Source organism: Galeopterus variegatus, unplaced genomic scaffold (assembly GCF_000696425.1).
Source record: "Galeopterus variegatus unplaced genomic scaffold, G_variegatus-3.0.2 Scaffold2064, whole genome shotgun sequence".
Lineage (NCBI taxonomy): Eukaryota > Metazoa > Chordata > Mammalia > Dermoptera > Cynocephalidae > Galeopterus > Galeopterus variegatus.
Window position 1 is genome coordinate 75110 of NW_007728175.1, and position 10205 is coordinate 85314.

A 10205-nucleotide genomic window follows, 5' to 3' on the forward strand; every position below is an offset into this window, starting at 1 on the left:
ATAGTTTATTTTTCACTAGACAAAAGTCTATCTTTAACTGTATAAAATTGTACATATAAAATACACAGAAAGTGCTAAAAAGATAAAATCAATTCATAGTGATTATAACATGATGTTAATAGGGCCAGGTTCATCGCTGGAACAGCGCACTTATTACCTGGGCATGCCTTTACTGGCCAGCCCCATTGCTAACTGTACACCTCATCCCCTCCTAGAAAGAGAGCAACAAACTCGGAGCTGGAGTCCTCTGAGTGTGACCCATGCTCCTGTTTAAAAAAAAAGATGACCGGTAAGGGGATCTTAACCCTTGACTTGGTGTTGTCAGCACCACGCTCTCCCCAGTGAGCTAACCTGCCATCCCTATATAGGATCCGAACCCTTGGCCTTGGTGTTATCAGCACCACACTCTCCCGAGTGAGCCACGGGCCGGCCCTAGAGCTGCTCTCTTAACAGTCACCAGACGTGAGGGGTGAGTTGGCTGTGAGATTGTAGGTGCTCCAATGTTTGTGCTCTGGGGTTCAGTATAAAGCTGTGGAAGAGGAAAATCCTTGCAACAGTTCTATGGCAAGGATGAGGGCCCAGGTCTGGGGTCTAAACAAAGCCAGAGGTACTTTGGTGTGTTTGTGCTCTGGGGTTCAGTATAAAGCTGTGGAAGAGGAAAATCCTTGCAAGAGTTCTATGGCAAGGATGAGGGCCCAGGTCTGGGGTCTAAACAAAGCCAGAGGTACTTTGGTATATTAACATCAATTCCTGCACTCAATATTTTCTGTAAAATCCTTGTACAAAATTGGGATAAACCCACAGTCCAACCTGGTCTCATGAAAACCATTCAGTTCTCTCTTGCCTTGGAAGTTGGGGGTAAGCTGGGCATGGCTTTACAGTGACCATACAATTCTGTAGTGAAGATTCTAGCCCACCCTGGTTCAGACTTGCTTGGCTCAGTGAGCCTTGATTTTGGGGGGAGGAGGACTGTGTACTTTAAAAAAGAACATTTAATGTTATGTTTCATAATTGGAAAACAAGAGGGAAAGTCTGTTCTTTTTGAAATACAAACTACAGGAAGCAGAGCTTAGTAAAATTTACAGCAACTAGTGATTCTCAGCCAAGAACGTGGGGACATAACAGGGTCCTTGGGGCAAGGGCTTTTTGTTTCTATCAAAAGGTTTGGGTTCTCTTGTTTTTGATTTGTAGAAGCACTAGTGATCTGTAATAGCATGGGCCCCTGGACATAAACATCTCAAATTTGTTTTTTCTTAATGAAGATCACAGCCAGGAATGTTCCTTGCAACCCCAGAACCTGGAGGTAGATGGAAAGTTGCAGAAGGTTTGAGGGGAAATGTGCAGACTTAAGTGAAACTTCTGGAACATTCCAGAACATTTTATGCAACTATAAGCATGGTAATCTTTTTTTTTTTTTCAATAACTTTTTTTTTTTTTTTGGTGGCTGGTCTGTATAGGGATCCAAACCCACGACTTTGGTGTTACCAGTACTGTACTCTCCCAAGTGAGCTAACCAGCCAGCCCCCAAGCTCTGAGCCTTTCCCATGGCCCAGAAGTAGGCCCACTTCACTCTGATAGTGTCCATCCCCACCTGCCTTAGGTCTTTTTAGGCCAGAGCTGAACTCTCAGGGATACCACTCCCTGCCCTCCCCAAAACTGAGTCTGGGCTCTTTATGGAAAGGGAGATGTGTGGGAGGCTTTTTTTTTTTTTTTTAAAAAGATGACTGGTAAGGGGATCTTAACCCTTGACTTGGTGTTGTCAGCACCACACTCACCCAGTGAGCAACCGGCCATCCCTATATGGGATCCGAACCCGTGGCCTTGGTGTTATCAGCACCGCACTCTCCCGAGTGAGCCACAGTCCGGCCCCGTGGGAGGCTTTTTGAAGGACCCCCAACTGGTTCCCATGATAACATTTCTCCACCTGCCCCACCCCCTCCAGATTGTCTTGGGTCTTTCCTTTCTCTGCTTTTTACCTGCTCTGGCAAGGGGAGCTGAATTAGATTGTGGACATTAGCCCCTGCCTTCTAGGTGCTATTCCCCAATTCCTAATGGTGGAGGAAAGCTCAGACACACCCATTCTTAGTCCTTTTTCTTCTTTTGGTCACAAACTAAAATAAAACTCCTTAGAAGTTTGGACCTGGAATTGGAGACTAAGGCGAGGGGCCCAGTCTGCTCCAAGCTGTGCTCAGTGGATAGATGTGCAAGTACAGTACGAGGCTGAGTGAGCAGCAGGCAAGAGTCCTAAATAAGGAGACATAGGCCCACAAGACAGGAATCTAAGGTGCGCATGTCTAGGCAGTTGTGGTATTGTCTTTATTTGATAAGACATTATTCCTCCTTAGCCAAACTGATTTTTCCCCTCCATTACCTTTTATTTATTGCTGGGTAAAATGACCCTTTAGGGAGCCCAGAGTTGGGAGAGTAGGATTTCTTCTTACTTGCTTCTTTCTGAAGTTCTGGCACTGGATGCACCTTTGGCCTCTGCAGTGGTCCCAATATGAGCCAAGATGAGTAACAACAGCCTACCTTAGGCCAAGGAGTTCTCCCTTGGGTTGTGATTGATTCTGAAGGTCATAGCCACAGCCACCAGCCTTCCCTTTTTGGGAAATGGGAGAGGCCTATGTCTTGAACCTTTGGACTTCCTTGAAGGTCACCAGCCCCATGAAAACAGGCTGAGAGAAGGGATAGCTGGTAAGTGGTGGTATCCCTTCAATCCCCTCTCTTGAATTCAGTGTACTAGAAAGGGCTCTGTTCTGTCCTTTGACTCCTTAGTTCCTCAGCCCTGTGATGAAGTCACACACTGCTACCTACCCATGAGCAAGATCATAGGGGAAGACCTGCTTCGCCTGCCCTCAGCAGTTTGGCTCTGGATTCAGTTTGTGGCCCTGGTGGGTTTGTGTAAAGCAGCCTAGTGTTCCTCTGTTAATGTGCTAAAACCATAGTGAAATCTGAGTCTGGACCTCAATGACCTTGCATACACCAAGAAGGCTCAGAGTTCTCATCCCATGCAAGAAGCCCAGGCAGAGTTCATCTCTCACTGTCTGTCCTGAGGTCACAGTGTCACTGTGGACATAACCATCTCACCACTCTCTCTTAAGGCTGCCGTGGACCTAGGGTACTGTCACTAGTCTTGAAATGGGTTGGCTCTTCTTCCCATCTTGGCTTTGTCCCATCAACATTCACACCCTCAGCCTTGGGAGGGGACCGCTGCTAGATAAAAGAAGGCCTGTTTCAGGAGGACCAAGAGCAGACTGAGATTCATGGTTCACAGGCCACAGCTCACCAGCAGACAGTTTTGGCTGGCAAAGTGTCCTAAAATAACTTTAGCCAACATTCAAAACTTGTGAGATTTTGCATAAAAATATAGATTTCTAACCTCTCAAAAAATGAGAAAATCTGCCATCATTGAACTTATGGACTTGCATTCCTGCCATGGGAGAAGCATAGTAACATCTGCCCTTTTAGATGAGACACTGAGCCCGTTTGCTGCACTTCACCAACAGAGGTGAAATGTGAAAGGCCTTTATCCACACACTTGCCACAGTGGAGAAATTTTTCCCATAGTGGAGAAATACTTTTCTACCATATGTCTATCAAGGGTTAGGGGGAAGGACCATGTGTTTCCAGAAAAATGAAAGTGGGAGTATTTGTAGAAATGGAGTGCTTTGCTCCTCTGTGTCACCTTCCTGTCCCATATAGATGTTTGAGAGTTTGCAGATTCCTAGGCTACGTCATGTGTTGCTGCAAGAGCCCACACTTCATACAGGGAGGCTGAGTGTAAATCTTATTTTCCTTATAGGGCAAGAAGAATCTTTTGAGAGGTCTACAGCAATGGCAAGATTTTAGACAAAGCCAGAGGTCCTTTGGTACAGTAAAATCCTTGTATAAATTGGGATAAACCCGCAGCAAATCCACCTTGATCTCTTGGAAACCATTAGATTCTCTCTAGCCTTTGGGGTCAGGGGCGAGCTCCTAGCCACAGCTTTGTAGGGCCATAGGATTCACTGGTTCAGATTTGAGCCTACTCTGGTTCGGGGCTTGCTTAGCCCAGTGCACTTTGGTTGGGAAAAAAAAGCACATTTAATGTTATTATGTTTTATGTTTGGAAAACAAGGTGGGAAGCTTAGGAAAATATGCAGAAGTTAGTGATTCCCAAACAAGGAGGTGTACATAATAGACTTCCTTGAAGGACAGGAACGCTTTGATTTTTATCAAAAGGGTGAGAGTTTTGTTATTTGGGGGATTTTTTTGTTTTGAGTTTATAAAAGAGCTGGTGGTCTGTAATAGGTAGACTCTACCTCATGAGCTTCTTGAAGTATACCCTCAAGTTTGTTCTCTGTCAAGAAGATCATATCAAGGAACATTCCCAGGGGCCCCAGAACCTGGAAGCAGAAGGTTTCAGGCAGGGGGGAGGGCCCAGACTGCCAGAAACCTTCCAGAACATTCCATGTACCTTCAAGCAGGGGGTTAATGAAGTTTTGAAACCATCCAACTTTAAGCCTTTCCCATGACCCATCCCAAACTAGGCCCACTCCACTCTGGTGATGTCCATCCCTGGGGAGGGCCCAGACTGCCAGAAACCTTCCAGAACATTCCATGTACCTTCAAGCAGGGGGTTAATGAAGTTTTGAAACCATCCAACCTTAAGCCTTTCCCATGACCCATCCCAAACTAGGCCCACTCCACTCTGGTGATGTCCATCCCTACCTGCCTCAGGTCTTTTTCAGGTCAGAGCCACACACTGAGAGGCTTTAGTCCTTACCCCCACTAAAGCTGAATCTGAGCTCTTTGTAGAAGGTGAGGTGTGTGGGAGGCCTTCTGAAGGACCCCATGGGGTTCCCATGGTAACACTCTACTCCCTTCCCAGTCCCTCTCTTGCCTGAGTCTTTCTCTGCTTCTAACTGCCCTGGGCAGGGGAGGCTGAGCTAGGTCCTGGACATTAGTCACTGCCTTCTAGAGGCTGCTCTCCAATTCATGATAGTGGAGAAAGGCTCAGGTGTGTCCAAACTTAGCCCCTTTTCTCCTTTTCATTACAAACTAAAACAAAATTCCCAGGAATGGGAAGCTGGGGCAAGAGGGGTCCAGCCTGCCCTAGGCTTTTCTAAGAATGGGGAGAGATCTTCCAAAGCTGTTCAGTGTTCTGACATCTGGCACCCTGTGGTTCTGGCACCCTAAGCCTCCAGCAGTTCGAGTTCCAGCAAGGAGGACAGTAGGAGAACGAAGGCCCAGATGGGATGGAGGTTCTCAAGTGGGCACTCTCAGTGCTTTAACTGTGCCCCTACTAGGGTTGAATCTGACTGGGCTTAAAGGGCTCTCTAAAGCTTACATGGGCCAGACCCTCCAGCTATTGCCTAAATCTCTGAAGATCCCAGCAAGCAGTTATTCAGGCACTGCTCACACATCTTCAGGGGTGGGAACCATCTACCTCCAGGGGCAGCCCTAACTTAGAGCCTCATACTGATCCAAAATCTGGCTCCCTGTGGTTTCCACTTATGGGTCTTGGCTGTGACCTCTGTCTCTAGTGAAAGCAGTCCTTTAGAGATTCAAAGACTAAACCACACATGTATTTCAAACAGATCCCTCCATTGTTCCTCATGGGACTCAGTCTCAATCCTCAAAGATGCTGATTTTGGAGGTCCCTCTTATAGTATAAAACTTAGTGAAAAGTAGAGCCAACACAACACCTCCCTCTTTCTAAATGGTTTATGTTCCTTTTAACATGGACCAAGACCACAGTAGTTTGTAGGCTTTACAGTGCTCTGACTGTCCTCTTGTTTGCAAGAACTTCCATATCTCCCTGCCAAACTTCATTTCACTACACTTGAACTAAGCTGATCCAAGACTTCTTCCTGCTCTCCCATCTTGTCCCACACTCATCAGCCAAGCTAGCCACCTAGTGTTCTCCCTAGCTGAGGACAGATACCTTCATTCAGTCCTGCAGAACCCCCTCTACCACTCATTGAAGGTGATCGTTTGGCAGCCAGAGGAGGAGCCATCCTGACTGGGCTTACGGGCGACCCAGGAAAAGAAGGTACATACAGGTGAGGCAACTGGAGAATCATGATGCAGCAGAGTGTGCTTCTGGCCAGAAGATCTGGGAAGTTAAGATTTAGAAAAGGCTCTCATAGGTTGATATCAGAGAAGGCTTCGTGAAAGAGGCAGCAGCAGTGCTGGACCCGAAGGACAGCCGGGCTTTGGAGGGCAGAGAGGAAGGGAGGGCATCTCAAAAGGAGGAAGCACAGGAGCTGAGACGTGGAGGCTGCAAGGGCACAGTGGATGGCTGAGGGAGCAGAGAGAGGTCAGGCAGCATCGTCATCCTCATCATCACATTTATTGACGGCCCCTATGATGCGGGGCTGGGGACAACATACAAAGACAAGGACCTGCCCTCAAAAAGTTTCCATTCTAAGGAGACAGAGACAGAAAAATACAGAATGGTCTTTCCTGGGGATGGCCCACTCTCACCTGTGCAGGTCAGAAGCCCCTGGTCTACCCTGCCCTAGGGTCTGAAGCGTGAGCAGGGCACAAAGTAGTCCCAGGTCCATGATGTTCCTGGCCCCGCAGCTGGGGCCTGACCACCTGGCTCCTAGGCGGTGGGCTCCAGAATTGGGGGAAAGGTAGGCTCAGGACATGATGGAAAACACTCCCGTCAGCCTTGGCATTATGCGAGCCCAGTGGAGTGTCAGGGTGCAGCAGGCCCCCTAGGCAGAGCCTCTGGGGAAGCAGGCATCTTCCCAGGCCCCCAAAGGTGAATAAAGTTCTTTCATCCGGGCTGGCCCATCACTCTGGAGGCCCCAGTGGGGGAGAAAAAAAGGCAGAGTTTCTTCAGCGCTAGAGGTACAACACCCTGCCCACCCTACCCCTAGCCCTCTCTGGGCAACTTCCAGGTGACCCTCCTCCCCAGCTCAGCCTCCAGGGCCAGGGCCTGCCTGAGGCTAGGGGGAGGGGCCTGCCCCTCCCCCCACCCAGGCAGTAGGGGAGGAGGAGGAGCCACGTATCAAGTTTGTCTGGGCCCCCCACTGGGGGGCCGCACCCTTGATCCTACCGATGGGGGGGTTCTGGCTGCGAGGGCCGAGGGCTCAGCAGAGGGGCTGGGCCAAGGGGGCACCCGGGGGAGCCCTTAAGTGGGGGCACTGGGCGGGAGTCCAAGGGGGGCAGGCTCCGGGGCACTGCTGGTGGCCCCCGGGAGGCCCCAGTGGGTAGGACAGCTGCAGCAGGGAAGGGTTTGGGGGGATCGGCAGCAGCACTGGGGGCCGGCTGGGCAGACCGCTCCCGACGCCGCAGCAGCTCCTGTAGCTTCTCCGCCTGGGTCCGCCTCAGGTGGGCCAGGGCCCGGCCTCGCTGGAAGGCAGGCAGGAAGGCTTCCAGGCTCTGCTCCCCCAGCAGCAGCTGCTCCATCTGCTCCTGGGACAGAAGGAAAGGGAAGGTTTGGGAGGAGCACGACTAGAGAATGAGGGCTGGTCCTCTCTCCCTCCCACCCTGAGTCCCTCCCCGTGGTGACCACCCCACAGCTGGAGGACAGGGCACCTGAGTTCCAGCCTGGGCCTGCCTCTGACTTGCTGAGTGACTGCGGACAAATGTCCTCCTTACTTATAAAATGAGGATATCATCACCAGACCTGCTGGGTCAGAGATGAGGCAGGATCAGAGGCGGGAACACACTTGAGATACAGACTGGTGTCTTTCATCAAGACACCCAAGCAGGGCCCTTCTTCCCACACCCACTTCAATTCACTGAGCACTACACTCCCAAACCAGCACCTAGAAATCTGTCCCAGCTCCTTTGTAGACCCAGGCCTACACTGCCCTAAGACATTCACAGAGGAGCCAGGGGAAAAGTCACAGGTGGGGAGCGCAGGCCCTGCTGTCCACTGCTGGCTGGGAAATGGGGACAGCAAGGCCAGGCTTTCCTGTGGGTCAGGCGCTCAGGGTAGGCTTCCCAGAGGAGGTGCTCCCAAGCCTGCAGAGTAGCACAAGAGTGGGAGAGGATGGGTCTCCTTCCCTGTCCCCAGGCCCAGCCACCCCTCCCCTCACCTCAGCCTCCTGCTCAGCTTCTTCCAGCTCAGCCTGCAGCCAGCCCAGGGCACAGTGGGGGCTCCAGCGATGCATGCTGTCCTCTGAGGGCCACAGAGGGACAGAGTGAATAGCCCCTTTCTTCAGGGTCTGCCGTCGGGACAGAGAGGCCAGTACCCCATGGCTCTGACTCTCCCACTCTGTGTGTGATTCTATGCTTCCCTTCCCCTCACTGGAGCCTTAGTTTTCTTATCTATACAATGCCCATGTGATCAGTTTGTGCACCCTTCCCCTGCCAAGGTTCTGCCCCCCCAGTCCTAGTGCAAAACTCCTACAGCACCCAGGTGGGGCCCCTGGGTATTGGGTCCCCTTCTCCCACTACCCAGAGCCCCCCTCAGGCCTCTCCAGCCCAGCTCTACTCACCTACAGCTCACTTCCCCAACTCCATTTTCCAAGAGGCCAGAAGTCAGTCTGCCCAAGTCCCACCCTTCAGAGCCTGGCACTTCCCAAGGCCAACCAGCCAGATGGCCAACTGACCCCCACCCCAGGCGGTTCTCCCAGATGTCCCCTTACCCAGTCGCTGAAGCTTGTCGGCACAGTTCTCAGCCACCTCGCGAAGCTCCTGGTATTTGATGGCCAGGGCAGCTCGGCCCATCTCCAGGCGGGGCCGCAGGGCCAGGTTCTCCTTGGCCAGTGCATAGTTGGAGGCCAGGCACGCCTCACGCTCCAGCTGCAGGCCCTGGAACTGCCAGCAGAGAAGAAGTGCTAAGAGGCCCACTTGGGGAGTCTGTCCATGTGCCCTTCACTTCCACCCTGGGTGGCAATGCTCACAGGCCAAGCCAAAGGCACCTGTAAGGCCCCAACTTTCAGGGCAGTGAGCCCAACAGGTGGAGGGACTAGGAGAGTCCTGGACCATACTGGACTTTGCCTTGAGCTCCCTCTCTGGGCCTCAGTTTCCCTCTTCTACAAAGAGTTAAAAACATCTACCTTATGGCGTGGTTGTGACTTAAGTAAGGAAAATTATGAAGGCCTCTATAAATGTTAGTTAATTTTTAATTTTTCAATTAATATGTCTGTTCAGGTCCCTGAGGAGTTCCCCTCCCTCCTCTGTCCCATTTTCCATGCATGGGCAGCTTCCCTTTCATTCCAGGCCTTTGTCTGCTTCCTCCTCAGGTGTTTGTGCCGCAAACACTCCCACCCCCTGCTCTTACTCTCCAGACTGATGTCTGCACCCTGTCCCTTCATAGTACCCCTTCAGGTCACCCTCTCTTCCCTTCACACCCCCTCCTCTGCCCTCCAGTGGAATCCCCAGACCCCAAGGAATACACTCCCCCTTTTCCTCTTTGATCCCCCAGCATCTGCTCCCTGCTTTCCTTCTCTTGCAGAAAGCAGACCCTGGCCCTGGAAAAGGCTTCTTCCTTGTTTCTAGGAAGGCCAAGCCGCCCCTCCCTGCCCCTGGAGAGTGCACTCCCCTCCATCTGTCCCCTATAGGATGCACATGCCCCTCCTTGTCTGCCTCCTTCCAAAACACTTTCCCTTTCTGCCCCCCAACAGACAACCAGCCCGGGCCTATCTCCCGTGAAAAACACAACTTTCTCTTATGGTGGCCTACGGAATACACACCTCTGCTTTCAGTATCCCTCCCCAACGGAAGACATAAAGCCCCCTCTTGCGCCCCCAGAATGCGTAGGCCCCCCCAACGGTCCCCCCAGGTGTCAAACAGGCCCCTAGTTCTCCCTATGGAAGGCGCCTCTCCCTCCCCAACGGAAGACATAAAGCCCCCTCTTGCGCCCCCAGAATGCGTAGGCCCCCCCCAACGGTCCCCCCAGGTGTCAAACAGGCCCCTAGTTCTCCCTATGGAAGGCGCCTCCCCTTTCTGGCCCTACAGAACGTGGGTGTGCGAGCCAGGGCTCCCCACAACACAGCCACCCCCAACCCCGGAACACACCTCCCCGGAGCATCCGCTGTAGGACACGCCTCGCGGCCATCCCGGGGGTGCACGGGAGCCTCCCCTGGTCCCCGGCTCCCCACCCGCCCCAGGCCGGCTCCGGGAGCCCTCTCCCCCGGGGGCGGCTCCGCGGGGCCCACTCGTACGTGCCAGGCTCCCGTGCCCACGGGCTGCCCCGCGGCCCGGCCCGCGCGGCCCTTCGCTCGCTCGGCAGGTCCGGCAGGCCGCGGCCCGTCCCCCGT

The 10205-nt window shown here is 52.3% G+C and overlaps 1 protein-coding gene across 2 annotated transcripts; it reads right to left on the bottom strand.

Moving 5' to 3' along the window:
* Nucleotides 1–6314: 6314 nt before the first annotated feature.
* VPS37D (vacuolar protein sorting 37 homolog D (S. cerevisiae)) lies at nucleotides 6315–8766 on the bottom strand. 2 transcript variants are annotated; one of them, XM_008580310.1, is made up of 3 exons: nucleotides 8589–8766; nucleotides 8037–8119; nucleotides 6315–7407 (listed from the first exon to the last, which is right to left on the bottom strand). In XM_008580310.1, the coding sequence occupies exons 1-3, from the start codon at nucleotides 8668–8670 to the stop codon at nucleotides 7045–7047; spliced, it is 528 nt and encodes a 175-aa protein (XP_008578532.1). In that variant the 5' UTR covers nucleotides 8671–8766; the 3' UTR covers nucleotides 6315–7044. The 2 variants fall into 2 exon arrangements, with proteins under 2 accessions (XP_008578532.1, XP_008578533.1); XM_008580311.1 differs by having other exon boundaries at nucleotides 7045–7401; nucleotides 8589–8716.
* Between the last annotated feature and the right edge of the window lie 1439 nt (nucleotides 8767–10205).

Bases quoted from the DNA above. Each gene is read 5' to 3' on its own strand.
- VPS37D (XM_008580310.1), bottom strand. From the start codon at position 8,670: ATGGGCCGAGCTGCCCTGGCCATCAAATACCAGGAGCTTCGCGAGGTG. The intron at 8,120-8,588 runs GTAAGGGGACAT...TGTGGCCCTCAG, and splicing joins CGACAAGCTTCAGCGACTGG to AGGACAGCATGCATCGCTGG. The intron at 7,408-8,036 runs GTGAGGGGAGGG...CTTCTGTCCCAG, and splicing joins AAGCTGAGCAGGAGGCTGAG to GAGCAGATGGAGCAGCTGCT.